This window comes from Odontomachus brunneus, unplaced genomic scaffold, assembly GCF_010583005.1.
Source record: "Odontomachus brunneus isolate Ranch 3 - 2012 unplaced genomic scaffold, Obru_v1 Obru_scaffold_021, whole genome shotgun sequence".
Lineage (NCBI taxonomy): Eukaryota > Metazoa > Arthropoda > Insecta > Hymenoptera > Formicidae > Odontomachus > Odontomachus brunneus.
Genome location: NW_022639471.1, coordinates 769,272 through 789,976, shown reverse-complemented (window position 1 = coordinate 789,976; position 20,705 = coordinate 769,272). Strand labels below are relative to the sequence as shown.

The following is a 20,705-nucleotide window of genomic DNA, read 5'->3' as shown; positions in this document are numbered from 1 at the left end:
TAAACTGTTCCTTATTCTCTGTTTCCTGTTCTCTATTCTCGATTCCCTATTCCTTATTCCTTTTATTGTGCTCAGCCCCTAAAAATGCAAACGCGCTAATTTCACTTACCACTTGCGACGCATCGTTACGCGAAATATCCATTTTCGACGGTTATTTTCGATACTCTGCCACGATAAACGAATGAAACTTATTTTCCGCACTCCCGATGATGACTCGTGTAACGATCCTCTTTCGACAAACTGCGATGTAACGGACATGCGGAATCTCGCTCGATATTCGCGATTACTCGTCCGCGAAAGTCGTCTCAGACGAATATCTCACTGTTCCTTGCAACACGCGCGTGACACTCACCTTCGGCACTCCCGTTGACGACAATCCGCGTGCGGGACTCACCTCCGACGAGCTAAAACCGCGAGAAATATAAGACGACTTCCTGAATACGAATTACCGACACTACAGTCCGTTCTAAACGAGCGGAAGTGCGATTGAGATACGCGTAAATTAATTAATGCGCGCGACGCATGTGTAGTAGATTCTTGAATCTCAGTCGTGTCGCCACCTTGTCGCCACCTTGTCGCGAGATTGAGATACTAAAAATTCAGACGCGCCAATTTTACCCGCCAATTTACTTGCGACGCACCGTTACACGAAATGTCTACTTTCGGCGGTTATCTTCGATACTCTGCCACAATAAATGTATGAAACTTACTTCCCGTTCTCCGATGATGACTCGTGCAACGATTCTCCTTCGACAAGCCGTCGTGCTACGGATGTGCGGAATCTCGTTCGACACTCCCGAATACTCGTTCGTGAGAGTTGTCTTAAACGAATGACACTCATTTTCGGCACTCCCTTTGATGACAATCTGCGCGCGGGACTCACCTCCAACGGGTCTAAACCGCTACAGAGCAGCTTCCCAAGTACAAATTACTATGGTCCATTCCAGAAATGAACGGATGGAAGTGCGATTGAGATTAATACGCCCGACGCATGCGCGCTGCACACACAAACCTCAGATTACAATTCACGCAATTTAGTTGCTTTAAAAAAATACTTGTTTTAAAAAAATACAAGTTAGCTCAGAATGCTCGCGCTAATTCTGATGTTCAATAAACAGCCTCGTTAGAAAACCTTAGTCGCATATTTTTATTCTGATGTTGGGACTATTTGGACGATCTTGGCGCTGAAACGTGACGTCACACGATCCAGCCAATCACAGCAATCTTCTTGTACCATACAGTCGTTCGAACACGGTTCGCGGTCGCTCTGTGTTCGTCGCGTCTTTTTCGCGTCGGGAAAGAATTTCGAGGACGGATGTGATTGAATTCAGTGACGGACGGTCGTTCTAGTGTGCTATTCGAATCGTCTGAGAGCGATTAAACAAGACATCCTTCGATACTCGGCGTCTATCACGTATCATCGTCAACATGGAGATGTGGAGTAAGATGGAGCCGAATCAGTCGCTTCAACGAGACGAAAATGCGGCGCAAATACTACACTTTCGTGTCTCGGTAAGTGCTTTATTGCTAAATTTGACTATGAAACGTTCCGTGACCGGTAATGAAGTTAACGAGGAGCAGCGTTACCGACCGTTCCAATACGAGTGTGTGATAATTAATTGTAAAATTAGTACTGCATTATAAACCATTCGACCGAGTATATTGACTGTCTCGCTATTGAGGTTGTCGACTTTCTAGTAATATCTTGTCAGTATGCTCCTTTGATTACTCACGCACTAAACACTGTTATTTCGGCGAAACGAACGGCGTTTTTTACGAACTTGTTTCTATTCAAGTAGCTAGCCTGCGTTCCTATATTCACTACCAGTAGCGAGAATCTACAATCTACAATTTATGTCACGTAGACTATAGACTTTCAGTACTGGTGGTGAATATCGGAACGCAGCCTGGTCGACGTAATCCTAACCTCATTCTGGCGCCTATTAGCGGTTACAAGTGAATTCCCTCGGAGTTATCGCGCGATTTTTGGTATGATTGCTTATATTTTCGTCGGAGGACAGCTTGTATTGTTAAATATGCGAAACAGCAAGTGAGATTATATGAACGTATCGCTTGTCGTGGAGCACGTCACGTCGCACTTAAAATTGAGGACAAAGTTTACACAGTGTGTTCCAAGGTTATCGCGTGGTTTTTCTCAGCTGTTTCAATTTTAAATTGCACAGTTCACATTTATTTATCGAGCATAGACACATGTTAGAAATTTGTAATCTTTATTGTGTCAAATGTTATTTTGATCATGCACTGGACTCTGACTCTGTTAGGAGAAAAAAATCAGTTTTGCTGATTAATTTTTTGCTGATACTTTAATATTTCTGTCAAAATTAGATTGATTCTATATCAATCAAAGGATTGATGTCTGGAACGTATACATTAGTGAAAAAAGATCAACCGTTGTAACTTGTTTGTTGAAAGAATAACCACTCGTTTTTGCTTGAAATATATGATGTAAAGGTTATCTCTTGTGCCAGATTTTGTGCTGCATTAATTTTTTTATACACAACTGCAAAGTGATTATTACTTTCAGAGTTACCTGAGTGAGCTGATATGGCTCCCTACGTCTCCCGGATAAACCAGATTGATGCAGCTGAGTTGGACGTTGAGATTTATAAGCTACTGAAGAATGAAACCAAGGATATTGCCAGATACAGTGCACCAGGAAAGTTTGACAAATGGCAAGCAGAAATTGACATAGCACTGAAGTTCTTTATTTGGAAGTTCTCTTTACAACGAGGGAACTCCACATTTGGTCAACGTTTACTCAATTTGCACTATGCCAATCTCAACCAGAAGAAGGCTGTACTGTACTTGCTTCTGACTGTCCTACCTCAGTATATAAAGGACAAGTTGGCCAATGAAAATCTCTCAGCTCATGGTGACACAGCCTATAGGCTGAAGTCACTCGTCGATAGGATTTCTAATGTGATCAGTCTCCTGCAGCTCATTAACCTGCTCTTCTTCCTCCATCGAGGCATACAATCACGCGTAATAGAGCTTCTTTTAGGTCTGTCCACTCAGTCAATAACGACGAACAAGCCTCGAAATATCGGTTACTCGTACATGACGAGGGAACTCCTCTGGCATGGTCTGATGGAACTGTTCACTGTCGGTATACCCATGATAAACTTCCACTACCTGAAGCACACGCTGCAGAAGTTGTGGCGGCGTAAGAAGAAGCAGCAGGACATAAAGTTGTTGCCGACAATGAATCTGTCGACTAAGTGCGCCTATTGCGAGGAAAATCCGATTCTACCTTCGCACGCTGGGTGCCAGCACATCTTCTGTTATTACTGCCTGAAGGCGCACTTCACCGCGATGAACATGTTCCATTGTCCCAAGTGCGACGTGAAACTCTATACTGAGAACATGGAGAGATACACGGTTGCAACGTGCACGAGCAACGACACGGTGTTAAGTCTCAAAGGTCCGACGTAGTGCAGTTCTACTGACAAAATCGTATGTAACATTTCCAATTTTCAATATTACCAAAAACAAATATGCGTTTGATGGTGATGATAACGTGATCTAAAATGGTGAACGGACTGTTATATTTATAAACTGTGATCTCGCCAAAAAGTCTGCAAAAGGTGAAAGATTTATTATTATATAAGGATTTAGACTATGTCTTCGGAAAGAAGAGATTTTCTGTTCCGACTGTTATAATAGTTTATGTCGCAACGCATAAAGCGAAGATATCGGCAGAGGTTGTGACGTTGTATGTCGATATGTCGCGTGTACGTTTAAATTTTTTTTTTTATTAAAAATAGCAATACAAAATCTCTTCTTTATTCAATTCAATACATCTTCCCGACTTTGGGCGCTCGACATTCTAGCGTTTTCTTCCTCGCAACAAACAAACAAACAATAATAATAATAGATCGATACGATATACCTCGTGGTTTATCAAAAAATTATTTAGATTATCATATAAAAATATTATGCTGCGCTATATATTATAAAACGCTCACCTGCCGTCGCAACGTCGACGGATCGTATTTACGCGAGTAATAATTCACATTCATCAACATTAATTTATCGTTTAGTTAGCTGGCTGCACCTGCTTGATGGGCGGGTACGTCCCCGGATTTATTACGAAACATTATTATAAGCATTATAGCACAGAAAAAACGCGTAACACACACATAATTTAACACTTCCATCCGCCTCCTACGACATTACAAATTTCACTCGAGTACAAACTTTCATCGATTTTTCCCGTTTTTTTTTTTTTTGTTTGGAATGTGATTTATAATACAATTGTATAGCGCGGCCGAGCAGAGTGATTTTTCCAACCCTATTCGAAACCTTCCCCGGACTCCTTTATTCAATTCGCAAAAATTCTTTTTATTCTGCAAAGATCACGTTTCTACTTCCATCCGAGGTATCCGTCTAATAATTCTTATACGACTCTGCTCTATTTTAATACTAATCTTACATCGCAACGTGCAATATGGAGGAGTTCACCCCAAAAATAAGACGCACGAAAAATACGGCACAAAAATCACATGATTATATTTTTTTCTTTTATTTTCCGTATCCTCTTCTCTTAGTTTATTTTTTTTTTGTATAAATTTTTATGTTTACAAATTTTTTTTTAGATCTTTTCTCTTTTACATTAGGTGTATCCAGATATATATTATGCTGGCTTCAAAGAGCAAAATGCAAAAGTATTATCTATCGCTATTATTCGCGCGTTTTTTTCAGGGCAAACTCTTTTAGTCATCGGTATTCTTTGTCAGCACTTTAGTATCGGTACTGAATTACCCTAAGTGTCCTTTCTTTTATCGAGGAGTTCGCGATTTCGTTTTCGCTCTCGCTTAGACGGAAAGTACAACGAAATTCTCGATGATTCTCTCTGTAGGATGAGAGAAAGTAAGAGAGAGAAAGAGAGAAAAAGACAGAGAACGTAATGTTGCGTAATTATCGTATGCGAGGTATTAGTTTTGCATTCAAGAGGTTATCGATATGAGGGGAGTGATGGATGCACGGCACGTATAACAGTTGTTCATTTTAACGTGAAATCCAACGTTCATTCGGCATGCTTCGAGAAAGATCTCTGTAAGTTCGTCGTAGCGGTATTTGAAGGCAACACCGCGTCTAAAGGGGTCGGCGTGACATTATTAGTTTTCGATTCGCTCGCGCGTTTTACAATTCTTCGATTTTACAATTTTCTGAACTCGTCACGCGTTTAAGCGTATACAAATAAAATGAAGTATCGCATTGTTGCGTGTACAACCACAGGTCTACACCTCGCTTCTTTAAGAATTCAAGAATATTAATCTTAAAGTTGTAAGAAATTGTCTTAAACGATGTACAACAGTTAAAGTGAAATGTAGATTAGGCAACTAAGACCAATTCAAAGTTGAGATGCAATCTCCGCAATTTCGAGGTTAATTTTCTCTAATTCTTGTAATCGTAATCTGACTACCACTGGATCTTTCGACTTGAATGAAGAATGCTTCTTCTAAATATAAATTTTATATTCTAAATATTAATATAAATTTTATATTTATCGAGGAACTATGTAAGACGCAATAGCGAATCTGTCATTAAAATGAGGAGGGTGACATCGTAATTTGCGTAACGATACGATTGTGTGTGTGCGCACTTGAAACACTATTAACAGTCCGCTATAATTTACAGCGCGTTCTTACAAATGTGGGATCCGTAACTTCGAGTGAGGTCGTCGATCGCAAACCGTACATACACATCGGCATTCTTACGGTCCGCTTTCGCGACAATGAGAAGGATAGAAGTCTGAATAGCCTGTCATATTATTTGCACGACGCAAAAAGTGTCAAGTGAGCAGGGAATTAGAAGAGAGAATTCGTGAAAAAAATACGCGGTGAATCAATGTTGAAACCGTTTTGGACATGTCTTCTCTCTTCTCAATCATCCTCTCTTCTTCTTCCTACCGTTCGACGATCGATCATCGACGCACCGACTCGCGCGTTCATCGTTTTTCGTTAATCAAGCGCGCTAGTTAGAAGCTTGCTCGTCGTTGTCTCTTTTCTCCTACGCGTGCGCGCGTTCCCCTCTTTAACGCTAAATTTCCGCGACTATACCTATATACCCGTATTCGCTAAATCTCGCACGGGATCAGTACATATTTAACGTAGGAACATTGACGGTCTTCTCTCAAGACTAAGATACATTCTATGCAAAGAAATCGTCGATCCCTGACCGGCGAAGAGGACGATCTCGCGATACGACATTACTTTCCTTATACATACGACATGCTATACCGTATGTATAGAATGAGCTCGCATATTTTGCAAATGTCTCGAGAGGCAGAGAGCCGCGATTCGGCCGACGTTCTAACATTTCCGCGAGCTAGTATCTAAGCTCTTCCTCTTATTCATTCTGCTTCTGATACATTTTGAAATATGAGACTGCATAGAAGTTGGTTATCGACGAGATGCGATTCTTCACCGGACAGAACTTCTTTTGCAACAATGCGAGCGGTATCACAACTTTTTATCGCGATATATAACGTTCCATCGCTGCCGCGAAATTATTATTATTTCTCGCTCTTTACGAAGACACAGGATCTGCAGCGTGCAGGTGTAATTGCACAGGCGTGTCACTGTGTAATGTGCAGTCTTCACGTGAGGACACAATGCACCTTTTCCATCCCACACACACACGTGCACACTTCACATATACGCACACTCACGTGTTCTCGCAAGGATTATCACTCGGTCCTCGTGACGATCGCACTCGAGGAATCGTAGGAGCCTTCTGTTCCAAACCAACGTTGAACGAAAACGAAAAACAGACAACAGAATCGAACAGTCCAATATTATATCACACGTAGTTTTTCCTTTTTCTCTTGTTTGCGAACACGTATCTTCGTGATGTTCCGATCACTCGCGAGCGCACAAACGACAATAATTTACGCTTAAAAAGACTTCGCAAGAACTTAGTCAAGAACTCTTCGCAGTAAAATCTTTCGTTAGGCATGTTCGATACGCGCGATCCTTCCGTCTTTATCTCGCGAGCCCGTTCTCTCAGTTTTCACGTGACGGTATTCATCTGACGACCAACGTCGTTTACGGGACTTACGATCACGGATCGTATGATCGCACGACGATCTCAAGAGCGAACCGATTTTTCTCCTGTTCTGCAAGTAAGTCGAACCTTCCTCGTGCGCGAGTTTGAGTATCGGCTCGATACGACATAATGTGCTTTGACACATAGACATTGAAATCATTTCCGCACTATCAGTTTTTCGACGCGTGCATCAAGAGTTCGTCTACCTAACGCTTTCATTCCTTTGTACCAAAAAAAAATATATATATATATTAACAAAAATTACGCTTAAAAATTCTAATAAATTATGGCGAGAACGAAATATCTTATGTCTATAAAAATCGTTTGTATTGCGATACAGTAACCGTTTGCGAAATCAACTGTGACCAATGGAGGTCACACTCCGCGTCCGTGAGGATAATCGGAGGGATCTAAACTTGGCAATATATATAGTTTTCAGATTCGTAAAATCTGCATAAATCATACTTACATATTTCGTCCGGATTATATTATCACAAACGTTTACTTGTTGCGTCATAGATACTGTAGAAAAATTCGAGTGACAAAGACAACAGTTTCGAATATTCCTGGATTATTCTATTTATAAATTTTACAATTTCTCTTAATTTTTACGTTTTTCACTGTAACACAGTTTTAAGCTCATTTCCTCAGTTTTGCCAAGTTTAGAATTAAAGCCCATCTCAGACACTCTACTGTTTCTTTGTGATTCGCGATAGAATTCGGATCAGAATCCTATTTATAATTCCACCTGTTGAAAACATTTGAAAATTTGTAGATGTGTAGGTATACAAGCTTATAGATACACGTCTAAAAATGTAATTCTGAGTCGTCCAATGTTTTCCAACAGATATCACTCAAGTTCTATCGCGAATCGTTCAAGGTGCGTTTAAAATGAAGGAGAAAAATGGACGCGCTTTTCTCCCCTAATTGGAGCGACGATTACCATCGCGAATCACACCTAACCGCGATGCCGGATCGCTCCGATCGAGCTCTCGAGGTATCGCTCGCAGCGCGCGAAGAGTGACTCACAAATATTGTGTTAGAATTCGTTTAACACTGTTTCTGTCTTCACACATGCTTTATACGAAAAGTTCTTGCGGTCTATTGTTTAACGTGCGTCCAGCGTCTCTTTCGCGAATAATTAATAAATACTTTGTTACTTTGTAAAACTCGAAATTGCAGCCGTGCGGAGTCGTGCGCTTGTTCGAGCCGTAACAGCGCGTTGATCGAATGCACGAGATCGAAACGTTGACTCGTCATCGTTATCGTAGAGTGCCTTCAATATGCGAATTCGCGAGTTCAGGTTCGCGAGCAGCTATTTGTCTCGGGAGCTGCGGTTTCGTATATCCGGCACTGAATTTACCGCGGGCAGGACAGAATATTCCGTGACACTTCGTGTGCCATTTTATCTCGCCCACCGCATTCGGCGTTTTTAATCAACGACACGAATTCGCCGGAGCATTGTGTGCGGCGAAATCGATATGCGGCCGCTTGGTTGCTTTCGAGCTTAGTCTGAATTAAATATGTGAATTTTGCTAGGACGAAAGGCCGCTGAACACACGGGGCATCCCTCGCCCATCGCATTTCATTAAATTTCGCCACCGCGCGCTGATACTAATTCACTCTGAAACATTCTTGCCCGACTACTCATCTCATACACACATCCACGTGCACGCACTCTGATCACACACGTATAGATCAATCGGTCATCGAGCAACCATCTCTTTCACACACACACACACACCATACACACACACACACACACATGCACACGTACATACACGCGCGCGCATAGACACGATACAACGAACGCGATAGACATGCGCGCCAGAGTTTCGCAATCGTAATAATCGCCGGGCCCGGTGTGGATCGATAGGAATTTTATCAACGACGGGCGATTACCGTGACGAAACACGCGCCGCGCACGACGTCGCGGACACCACGTGTCCATTGGCTGGACAAGGATCACCAGCAAACAGAAATAGCGTATAAGTAGCGAAAAGTAGTAACCACTTATCTATCCTAAATCTAAGGCACCTTCCGGGCGCGCGCCGAGAACAGCGAGAAAAAAAAATTGAGAAAAAAAAAAGATACAACCAGTTCCCGGCCACAAAAACGAAATCCAGCTATCTTCTCCCGTTACCTAAGAAACTTCAAATCAACACATGCAAATCTATCCGCTAATCATCCCGTTCGTCAGGCTTCAGCGTGCGGCGCCTTCTCTCCCTCGCTCCGCGAATCATCTCGTTGATTCGGCGCGATCGGTGTCTTCATTAAGTACGTACTTAATTGATCAATTGATTCGATCGAGCTCCTGTCGCCGCCGCGCGACGTCGTCCTCCGATCGGCCGCGAGAGCGCCGAGATGCGATCGCGTTCGGAGCGCTGCGCCGAACGAGTGTACTGCGCGATCCTCTCTCTTTTCGACTCTCACTCCCTCTCTCTCTCTTCCTCTCGCTCTCCTACCATTTGCTGTCCAGATTGCATTTGCCGATCGACGACGTTGACGCCGACGACGTGGACGCCTTCCGCTCGGCGCCGGGCGCGGCGCTCCCGGAGAACGGACTGACAGTACGTTTGTTCATCTCTGAAAGAGACGAGCGAATGATAATCGGTCAAAGAACGCAATGCACGCGAATGCAATGTGCTGTTATCTTAGAATCGCGGGATAATCACTCGCGAAGCGAAGCACCAACACACACACACGCACACACAGTGCCACACACTCGCCCAAAGCCTACGTACCGGATATCAACAGCATTATCTTGCGCCTCGCGCCCCAAGCGGTAATTCCAATTTCGCAGAGGTCCTTCTCTGTGAGAGAAGGGAACGTAGCCATGTCCACCTCGTGAGACGTGAACAGGCCTGGCGAGCAAAAAGAAAAAAAGAAAAACAAAAGCTATTTTTTTACCTGTTCGTGCGAAGAAGCGAGTAAGAAAGCAGAAGGAAAGCAAAGCATGCATCGTGACGAGCATCGATTCGCGCAAAGTAACTTTCAATTTACTCACGTATATATTTCTCCAAGCCGATGCTGGTCAGCATGCTGGCCAGATCGTTGTAGCGATGGGACGTGATCTTGTTCAAATGGGAAGTCGGTGTGTGGTCCATGTAGTTGGAGGCCATGCCGATCTGTCCGACACGGTCCTTGCTTGAGATAATACCGAAGTCCATCTCGGTATTGAACACCGGCGTGGTCGGCTCTTTCCACAAGTCCGAAGGATGTGACGTCAGCTCCTGGATTCAAATAGATAGCGGTCAGTTTGCGGCGACGTTTCCCCTCGTCGTCGCCCCGATTCGCGTTTACCGATAAATATTTCAGGCGCCAATTCGCCGGGCCAAGAAATTGCATCAACAGTCTTTATTAGCTACCTCCGACCGACCCCGCTACTTCGGTTCTACTTCGCGACCTAATTATTTCTAACGAATTGCGGAGGGAATTACCTTGCTCAAGTCACTCGTAGTTATAGGCGGAATACTTTGGCTGAGGCCGTAGCCGGACCAGGCGGAAGTCGGCACGCGGTAGTCGCTGCCGCTCTGCTTGTTCTGCATCGCCTTCGCGGCCAGCAGCTTCTTCTGCTCGTAGTCGAAGGGTGTGAGATTCTGCTGCGCAGCCATCTCTAAGGTCTTCTTTTCGCAACCGGGTGCGCGTCGATCGGTGACCGATAAATCGGACAGCATGCTGGATAAATCCGCTGAAAGACAGAACGACGCTCATGCTGCGATCGATTCCCCGAAATCGTGACTCTTGGTCTTAAGAAGTTTCACTCACCTAAGTTAGGACTAGTATCTGTAGGATTGACTGGCGAAATATTGCGAGGACTGATAGCGGGACTAGATAGAGAGCTAGAAACGCTACTTAGCGACGAGTAAGCTGCAAATAAATTCGCAAATGACGTTAGAACGCGAAGAATTGGAGAGAAATTAAATTCGTGAATACAGGATGAAACATCCAATTGTTGACATCCCCTTAGTCATTGAAACTTCAGAAAAAACCTGATTTTTATGTGATCAGCATTGCAGTTAACCTTGCATTGCAGAAACTTCTACATTCAATAATGAGAACTTCTCAACTGAAATTATGAACAACCGGCACTGTTGCAAGAAAAAACAGACTTTGCTAGTGTTAGTGATTAACGGGGATCGACAATCAGTTGTTTGACCCTGCAAGGAGAATAAGAGCGACTCACCACTGCTACCCTCTTTGCTATCCGTCAGCGAGTTAGTGCTCAGACCGTGGATACCAGGAAAGTTGGCCGATGCGTTGTGATGAAACGGCCCGAGGCCGGGCATCACATGATTCGACATACCATGAGGATGAGGCATCATATTGTTGTGCAGCATATGTTGTGTCGTCAGTAGGTGGTTCAAGTGAGTATAGGGGTACGGATGGTGCGTGCCCAGCGGTGAGAACACGGATGGAAGATGAGGGAGGCCCCAATGCGGCGAGAGCCCCATAGGATTCGGCGAATGAGGAATAGGCGACACGCAATATGGCGAATTCTGCGTGTTTATCGTCAACATGTTCGAGAAGTTGTCCGGCACGCCGCTTATCAAGTTGTTGGAGCCTAAACGAAACAAACCGGATAAATGCGACAGCTTTCAGTGATTTCAAGATATGGGAAATGATACGCGACGCGAAATTATCTTCCCCTCTGGATCTAAATTGACGACCATTTATCTCGACACTTACTGACGTCGTTGGTGGAGTTGCCTTGGAAGATACTGCCGGCGTTTGGAATGTGGTAAGTGGCCGGTATCTCGGCGTGGACTCTGGGCTCGTCCAGCCCGAGCAGTTGCTTACGCGCCTCGTAAATGTTGCCGGCATTTCTCTCGATACCCTTGATGATCACCGAGAGCGTACTCTGCTTCGGCTTGTGACGGATGTTGATGAACACGTCCAAGGACTGCATAAGTTGAGAAATCTTCTCAGTGTCGACGGATGCGGATACAGAATCCTCAGGAAGGTCGAACATCAGTACCAACGGCAATGAGCCCTGTGAAAGAGTAATAATCGTCAATATGTGGATATGCAAATTACATAGACTATCGTTCTCACCTAATAAGTTCGAGAAATTTCCTAAGATTAACACGCATGATAAGGGAAAGAAGAAAATTTAGTATTAAAGCTCCTGATCCCATTCCGCGAAACTCCTGAAGATGACGTTTGATTGATGAAGAAGCGAGAAATGATGCGCTGAAAATTCTTGCGTGTCATATTCGAATGAAAAGATATTTGTATGAAAGAGCACTTTTGGTCTCTTAAGTATACTTGTAAAATGCTCTGAAAACTATCTTTTTTCCTTTGACAGCCAATGAGTAGCCGTAAATTTAGCATGACACGCAATCTCTTTCTTTAATCCACCTTTTCTCATGATTTTGTCAGTTCCGTTTATTTTTCGGCTATTTAATGATTATCAAGGAGAAAGGATAATTTTCAAAACATTTTACAAGTATATTCAAGCAGTCTGAAGTGTTTTTTTTTCATACAAATATCTTTTTACGTGGAAATCGCAAGAATTTTCGTGTTACTTCTCGCTTCGTCACAACGTCACAGTCCAACATGGCCGCGGCGAGTGTCCACAGGAGTCTCAAATTAGGATACAATAGATTTATTAAAGTTGCACGGACTTTGCAATTTCTCACGGAGAAAAAAGAAATAGTATTAATTAACGGAGACGTATAAGACGTAAGAGCGCGAGTCATCTTACCACTAACTGTTGCCGAGCCAAGTAAACATTGTGTATGGCGCCAGTAATGGTGACGTTGCTCTTTTTGAGACTGGGTATATTGGGATCGCCGGCATCCGGAAACATGATCTGCGTAGCTGTACGTTGCATGATCATCTTCAGGTTACTGCTCTGCTTCCCTAACACGATGCTGTGATGTTGGGGTGAGATCTCCATCGACATTTGTACTTGAATTTGACTCTAAACGGGGGGAGGAGAGAAGAAAGAAACGCTCGCAATCAGTGTGTCATACGCGACGGACGGTTGAATAGTCGATCGATTCTCGATTACGCTTGTCGGACACTCACAGCTAAGTTTTTGCACATGTAACGAATCAGCAGAACCGTCGCTTCCTTGACCTGGGAAACCTCCCATTCGCAGCCCTTCACGACCACCAGGGTGGCGTGCAACTTCGGTCTCGTGCGGAACATGACTTGTACATTGTACTTCTCCTGTATCTTCACCACGTACGGCGAGGTGCAGTCCGGAGTGCTCTGCGACGCACCCATTATGGGCAGCTCGAATGAGAAGATCAGCGGCGTCAGATTCTGAAACGCGAAGACGACGGTACATGAGCTTCTCCGTCTGTAACCTGAGCGGCGCGGATTTCGCGCGGAAGGAGCCCCTCACCCTGACGCGAGCGCGGGCGCGTTCGACGCCCTCCATTTCGCCGGCGATGGAAACCTGATTGCTCTTGTCTTGGTGATTGCTGCGGTTACTGTCTGGGAAGTGAATGTGGCAGCCGGTTTCCTCCATCACCCGTTTGATCGTCAGGCCGCCCTTACCGATGATGTGCGAATGGTCGGTGTAACTGACGTCTAGTTTCATGGTCACTCTGTTACTTTGCTGCAAGCCAAGTCAAATCGCACATATTTATCACATCGTATCTCTACGTCGGCAAACGCTGCACAACGGAGGAACTCGCTGTGCTTCAATAATACACTTACTCTATAACAATCTTAAGGGACGTCTACATTGGAAGTAAATAGCAAGAAGTAGGAAATAAGAGTAAGAAATTGACCAACCACAGTCGAATGTGAGAAGAATAATCAACTATGATTGGTCAATTTCTTATTCTTACTTCCTACTTCTTACTGCTTACTTCCAATGTAGACGTCCTTTTATATAAGAGTATAATTTAAGAAAGTAACGAAATATCTTATCGAGCGCGTCCGGTTAGATATTCGCTGCAACGATCGAAGTAAACTCGACGACGGCAGACATTTTATTCGGAACTTAAAGAAATATCCTAGTTTATGAAAAGTTGCAAAAAGAGATGTTTTTCTGAAATTTTTTTTGTAAAGAAACGAAAAATCGAATAATGTCCAACTTTCATTTAACCTTGTTAAAGAATATATTTTTATCGTTCAAGTGACAGAAACTCTTCTTTTGTGTGTTATTTTCTGGTCACTAGGAGTTTACAAAAGGAACGGACAGTATAAGTGATTATGGCTCTTCCAAATATCTGAAACGAAAATTTGTCTTATTCAGGAAAAGTGTGGGTTCATCATTTAAACTAGAGGAAACATTATACACTTATTAGTTTTTTTTTTTTATACGTTCCACACTTTTCCTGAATAAGAAAATTGTTGTATTTCAAATGTACTTAAGAAAACCAAAATCACTTACACCGCCCGTATATATTTTTTTGCGAGTACCTAGTAATCAGGAGATAACACACAGAAGAAGAGCGTCTTTGCCGCTTAGATAATAAAAATATATTTTTCAAGTAAAGCTTAAAGAATATGCAAAGTTCGACGGTATTCGTTGTTTCCCTACAAAAAATGCCGGTAAAGTATCTCTTTTTTGCAATCTTTCAGAATACTCCCTTAATGAGCGATATTACGTACTCACATCGAAAGTTGGAACCTGTCGCCGCTACCATCTCTGCAGAAATTTTTATCGCTGCGAAACGATTCGAATTGGAAATGCAAATTAGGCCGAAATTATCGATAATATCGATTAATTTGGGGAACGAAAGAGCCTGCATTACCACGACGCGCGGGGTCTTCATTATGAGATCCTCGCGAGAGGGAGAAAGAGAGATTAACACAGCAATCAGCGCGGGATCATCGCCGCCGAGAGAAAGTGCGCGCGTCTCCTACATATTTATCTATTCGAGCATTGATTATACATTCGCGTTACGTCTCGCACGAGCGTGTATCTTCCTCTCGGCAAAGCGTATTTCCGCCACGAGATCGAGCGTTCATCGACTTCGCAGTGGCGTGAGCCGCGCTTCTCGGAGCATATCGCGAAACGAGTCGCGCTCGCGATTTTAAATATCGCGTGGCCGAGCGTTACATAAAGTCACGCGACAGCGTCGCGAGTCGGCGATCCGGTCGTGCGATTTCAGAAAGCCTTTCCCCGCGGCTGCGGAGAACGAGCCGTCGTGTCACCACCGTCGCCGCCCGCGCTCTCTAGAAAAAGCCGCGAGACTGCATGAAATTCAGGACACCGGCGCATCCTGCATCGACATCACGACGAGATATTGAATATCCCGCGCACGTGTCCGACTGCCGACTCTATAAATACCGTCGCGCTATTTACGCGCCATTCGCGTTCCGTAATTAGCGCTATACAGTGTCACTATCCCACCCTGGTGCGCGCGAGCTTTTGACGCAGAGAGCTTGGCATCTATTTTAAAGCGCGCCGCATAGCGAATCGCGAATTGCGAGGTGCACGGATGGACAAAGAGGACGAGGAGGAGGTGGAGGAAACGCGCGATTCTCGTTCCCCCGAAAACTGAGCGCGCGCGCGAGATTATCCTCGTTTCTCGGCAAGGGTACACGCGCGCCTTTCACGTCCTTCCACGCCCCGCTCTGCAGCGTCCGTCTGCGTATTCGCGCCTCTGGAACGCACCACGGAATGCATTCGACAAAGTAACAGGAATCGATCGGTACGCCCGGTATGGTCGGCAAAAAGCGACAAGTCCGGCTTGGCCGTACCTCCGTGCGATTTAACGGTAACGGGACCGTCGTTGTCGTCGTCGTCTCGTCGCATCGTCGTGGCTTCTTCTCTAACCGGGACCGTCCGCGGGACAAGTACCGTTAGTGTGAGTGAAGGGTCGACACGGTTGCGTGTCTGAAATCGCGAACGATGAAAAACGCGGAAAAATTACTCGGGAAAAGTTCGGAATCTCATCGGATTTAATTTTCATTTGAATTTCTCGATTCGCGCGTGCACGAAATCGGAGAAATGGGTTTATGCACAAGCACGAGTGTAACGCGCGCGTACAGCTTGGAGATTAGTTTTCTCCGGTTCTCTTGGAAACGAGCGAGAGCGCTCGATTGATGAAGATGTTTATGCTTTTATGTCGTTTAGCGTACGTTGGCCTTTAGCCTCTCTTTCTCTGTTTCTCGCAGTATGTGTGTGTGTGTACAGTGCGATTCGACGATTCGACTGTTCGTCTAAACGATTCGCTTTCTCGCCTGAGAATTTGCCGCGACCGCGGGTGACGTATAAATAGAACGCGCGTTCTTCCTGCGTGGTCTCTCACGCGAGTCGCTCTCTTCCTTCAGCTCGCCGCGTCTCTCCCCCTCGAGCTTCCTTGCTCTTGCGCGACCTGTGTCTAGTAATTAAGCAGACACGTGCAAAACGACGAAGCAGACGAAAAAGAAACGGCCAAGTCGTGACCTCCGGAGAAGTCGATTATTCTGAAGTCTGACGACTCGAGGACGGAGGTGTATATCGTGTATTTCACTCGAAACCAGAAGAAATATCAATTTATTATCAGTTATTGCGCTACATACCTGAAAAGGTCGCTCACACATATACATACGTTTGCCTTGTCTTGACTTTATCCTTTTTCTTTCTCCAACACTTATTACACATTCTCACATATCAAAGGACATACCACACGCTAAACTATATTGAAATTATAAAGATAAATGTGAGGAATCGTCGACGGTTTTCGCGATTTCTGTCGCATCAGATATGATGACGTAACGGCTGTGTAAAGAGGAACAGATGGCCGTTCTCGAATGCCACGCAATTGAATTCGGTAATCGCCCATCTGCCGTGCACTCTTTGGTCACTGATAATGGTACTAACAGGCACGTCCTTGCACTCGATCGCGCGAGTTTCGCGTGCAACGTCGCTCGTTTCCTGTATCGCGCAAAAGAGACCTGGGAATTGCAAGCAGGCTAGGGTGACGTTGCACCGCGTTGAAAGACTGCCGGAATCATCATATTGCGATATTTTCGAAACTCTCGTTTCACAGGTCGGCATACTTTCTCGAGACTGCCATTTGGTCGTGTGACCTTTTAAATTTTTACTCCGAATTTAAATGAGATCGCGAATGAATTAATCGGCGTATCTATAATCTCGCAATCCGATTCGCCCACCATTCGATCGGTTTCGTCCGTTATCGTGTCGCAATTCGAGCATCAGACTCGAAAGGAGGATGTTAAAAATGGGTCATTTTTAGCCTACTGACGAAACCTTAATTAACCACTAAAAACTGTTTCTTCTAGAAACAGAAAATAACAATTACTTGTCCACCAGGTCCGGGAAAAGTTATGAAAATCGAAATTTATTATTGATTGTTGAAGTATAAAGTGTTTTTCTTATCCTTGATATGTCTTTAAAATCGAGTAAATTGCTCATTTATGTCTTGAGAAGCGAATAGTAAATGCACATAAGTTTATCTACTTTTTAATTTATGCAATATTCATAGGCTGTATATGCAGAAAGGAAAAACTTATTACTTACATTTTCTAATACTTATCTAACAAACTCTTTTATTGAGATACTTTAAGAAGTAAAAAAAAAAGGAAAAAATCAAGAAGAAATCATTAATTATTCTCGTTCGTAAAAACGCCCATTTTTCATGATTGTATTTATACATTTCTACACACATATACATGATGTGAATCAAAAAGTCAAATTCTCTACATTCACTAAGTATGTTTCAACACATAAATGTGTAATTTATCTTATTTTGATCACAGATAAAATATACAAAGCTTAAGAAACACTTCATATATGATTATTTCAACAATCGATAATAAATCCCAACTTTCATAACTTTCCTTAGTGGGCAAATAATTGTTATTTTTTATTTATAAGAAATCTTAGAAACAATTTTTAATGGTTAGTTAAGGTTCCGTTAATGAGTCAAAAAACGACTTATCTTTGACATCCTCCTTTCTTCCTTTCAAGAACTCACAATTTTCAAATCGCCACTTACCCGTGTGTCTAAAATTTCCATTATCTTCTCCTTCGCCGATCGTACATCGTCCAGTCGTCCCGCGACCTTTATGTGCGGATCTGAAAGCAGATATATCAAATTAGAGGGCAATCCAGGGGAAGCGAGGAACATCTATCTATATTTATTTGGATCGATTAATATAACAGGGGCCTGAAATAATTCGGTTGGCCAGAACGGCAACGCGCCGGGCCTCGAAGTTGCGGAACGCGATGTTGGCGAGAACTACTGACCGTAGAACCGATGTCAATCGATGGCCATTTAGAAGTCGCTCTTAGTATTCGCAGAGCGCGCGCGCGTGTACGCACGCACGCACGCACGCTTCTTCCTGAACGCGAGGCCTTCGACTGTATAATGTGTTCCAAAGTCGAGCGCGATCACGCGCCCATTGGCGGAGTGTAACGATCGTGCGTTTCCTGTGTGTCGAAAATACACGTCGCATTCGAGGTCACATCTCGAAAATACGAATCAATAAGACACGTTAATCAATCGGCTTTCGCCGCATTCCACCTCCAGCGACAACTTGGCGGAATCTCCCTTGTTAAGGAAAAAACAGAAATAAACATGTATTTCTGGAATGGGAGGGGGAGGGGAGGCGAGAGGGGGATGTCCGGCCGGTAATCAAAACAGTGATACCGTATCGTTTTCGTTATTAGTATTGCTACGATATATTATGTTATGAAGTTTGTATTTTATCTCGCTGTAAAGAGAATATGACGACCGCGTTACGTAAGTCTTCCTATGAAAACAACGATGCGCAATGTCATTTTTGCTCAGAGAGAAGCTGCGACCTGATCATCCCCTTCGATCGTCACACGCTCGGTCGCGATCTCACCGTGTGTTAGCCGTTAGCGCGAACACCTATCACTTCTCACGGCGGCGCGGGTTATTTTTAGAAGCGACGTCCACTACCCGAGACACGAAGGTGCATAGCGGATTCCGCGTGCGTCGATGCACAAGACTTTAAGGCCCGCGATGACCTGACCTCTTTAAGTCACGCCGAGCATAGAAAGTAGAGGCTCAGAGTCCTGTTTGCGCAGGTAGAGCGATAAGAGGCGTCGTTGCGAGAGCGGGGCAGGTGTCGGAGGCTCGACTGATAATCCGAGTGATACCGGGATGTCCTGCAATAGAACGCGCGCGAAATGTATCGCCGTGCTCTCTGCGATAATTTTCACGACTCGGAAAAACACGCTCGAGGAAAAAACAGCGATAACAGTGCGGTATATACGCAAGAAAAAACTGCGACCAGAATGAAACCTACGAGGAAATATTGGAAATAGCTGAATGTCGAGTGCGGAAATGAACAGATGCGAGACACGTAACGCCTTATAAATAGGATTCGATTATCGTGATTGACTAGTCGGCAACTTCCCACAAGAACAGCTAAATTCTTATCAAGTTCTTATTAATGAGAATGAATTTCCGAATTTGTGTTTCCCGTCATAAGTCTCGTCTCGCGGCATCGATTCGGGCGTTTCATCAGTTACTTTATACATTGAGGAAAAAAAGATCTAGAAAATTAAAAATACTTATTCGGTGGTTACACTGAGAGAAAAAGATATCTAAGGAGTAACAATTATTTTATTCGCTAGCTACTCTTTGATAACATTTAATTTTGTACTAGTGTACAATATTTTTTAAATAAGAAAATATACACCTTCTAATTCACTTATATTTATATAAAATATTAATATAAGATACAAATAAGAAGAGAGATATATGTTTTCTTAAAACCTTAATTTTTCTTGAGAGCGATTATTTATTCTATTTAAATGAAAGTGATTGAAGTTAATAGGGGAAAACGTCCACAGTAACTGATACTCTTGCGCAGATGTTGTCGAGTGTGTGGACTTGAAAGAAAATAAATAAATAATAAATAATTAATCAATCTCCGTACAACTTGATATCTGATGGGACCTGAACAAGTGTGAACAGGTGAAAACTGGTGAACGCCGGCTACTGGACGTTTTCCCTTATGCTATTAATATCCACCGCGAACAAATGTTTTTATTTGTTAGATACATTTTTCTCTGCACCCTAGAGAGCAGCTCGAAAAGAACGAATGCTCCGTAAGTTAATTCGCTTGTAGGAGAATTTAATTAGGCGACACACAGAGCACTTTCCCAATGCAACGTCATGAACTATAATCCCACGTATTAACTCGGTCTCGGTCGAATGTACGAACCGGGCGGATAATTTGGTGAAACAGCAATATTACGAGTCACGCGATATCTGGTTTTCAAGTTTTCTTGTTTACTCGGCAAGCATGCACCAATCAATATCTACCGCTAGTACAACTGCGATGTGATGTAAAGATAGGCAAAGGTCAACTTGCCGTTTATCGTGGAACGCTTTGTAACTCCAATTTCGAAATGAACGAATGCGTTTCGAAATTGAGATACGAAGTCGACAGTAGGCGCATCGGTATCTGCTCAATTCGCTCGTGATTCGTAATTTCTCTGTTTCCATTCGTTTTTCCTTTTTCTTTTTTCTTTCTTTCAGAGTTACTTTCTGCGCGTTACCTTCACCCGTCTTCGTTTCGCGTACTGCAGTATACATCACTCTGCCATTACGTATCGAGAGATACATAAAAAACAGCCACGAGTTATGCGAGCCGAAGTACAGCGTGTGGCTTACGTGACTGCGAACACACATCGACGAGTACGTCTCCGCGCGGAATTAGAGTGGCGGCTGCACTTTGCG

The 20,705-nt window shown here is 43.7% G+C and overlaps 2 protein-coding genes across 9 annotated transcripts in view; one reads left to right on the top strand and one right to left on the bottom strand.

The window, feature by feature from the left end:
* Window positions 1-1,272: 1,272 nt before the first annotated feature.
* LOC116842116 (peroxisome biogenesis factor 2) lies at window positions 1,273-4,289 on the top strand. 4 transcript variants are annotated; one of them, XM_032810862.1, is made up of 2 exons: window positions 1,273-1,512; window positions 2,546-4,289. In XM_032810862.1, exon 2 carries the CDS (start codon window positions 2,566-2,568, stop codon window positions 3,451-3,453), a length of 888 nt encoding a protein of 295 aa, XP_032666753.1. In that variant the 5' UTR covers window positions 1,273-1,512; window positions 2,546-2,565; the 3' UTR covers window positions 3,454-4,289. The 4 variants fall into 4 exon arrangements, with proteins under 4 accessions (XP_032666753.1, XP_032666749.1, XP_032666751.1 ...); XM_032810858.1 differs by lacking the exon at window positions 1,273-1,512 and adding an exon at window positions 1,759-1,989; XM_032810860.1 differs by lacking the exon at window positions 1,273-1,512 and adding an exon at window positions 2,016-2,466.
* The window catches only part of LOC116842112 (protein bicaudal C), a 40,844-nt gene continuing 24,035 nt past the window's right edge, over window positions 3,897-20,705 (bottom strand). For 4 of the 5 annotated variants that reach the window (XM_032810845.1, XM_032810844.1, XM_032810846.1 and 1 more), the window contains 11 exons: window positions 17,985-18,064; window positions 13,427-13,642; window positions 13,105-13,344; window positions 12,779-12,997; window positions 11,761-12,064; window positions 11,258-11,635; window positions 10,840-10,941; window positions 10,512-10,762; window positions 10,079-10,304; window positions 9,816-9,935; window positions 3,897-9,657 (listed from right to left, as the gene is read on the bottom strand). In XM_032810845.1, coding sequence (XP_032666736.1) covers window positions 9,533-9,657; window positions 9,816-9,935; window positions 10,079-10,304; window positions 10,512-10,762; window positions 10,840-10,941; window positions 11,258-11,635; window positions 11,761-12,064; window positions 12,779-12,997; window positions 13,105-13,344; window positions 13,427-13,642; window positions 17,985-18,064 — 2,261 coding nt within the window. In that variant the 3' untranslated portion in view covers window positions 3,897-9,532. The remainder of the gene's footprint in view (window positions 9,658-9,815; window positions 9,936-10,078; window positions 10,305-10,511; window positions 10,763-10,839; window positions 10,942-11,257; window positions 11,636-11,760; window positions 12,065-12,778; window positions 12,998-13,104; window positions 13,345-13,426; window positions 13,643-17,984; window positions 18,065-20,705) is intronic. The other variant, XM_032810847.1, reaches the window with a different exon arrangement.

Coding starts and splice junctions, on each gene's coding strand:
- LOC116842116 (XM_032810862.1), top strand. CDS start 2,566: ATGGCTCCCTACGTCTCCCGGATAAACCAGATTGATGCAGCTGAGTTG.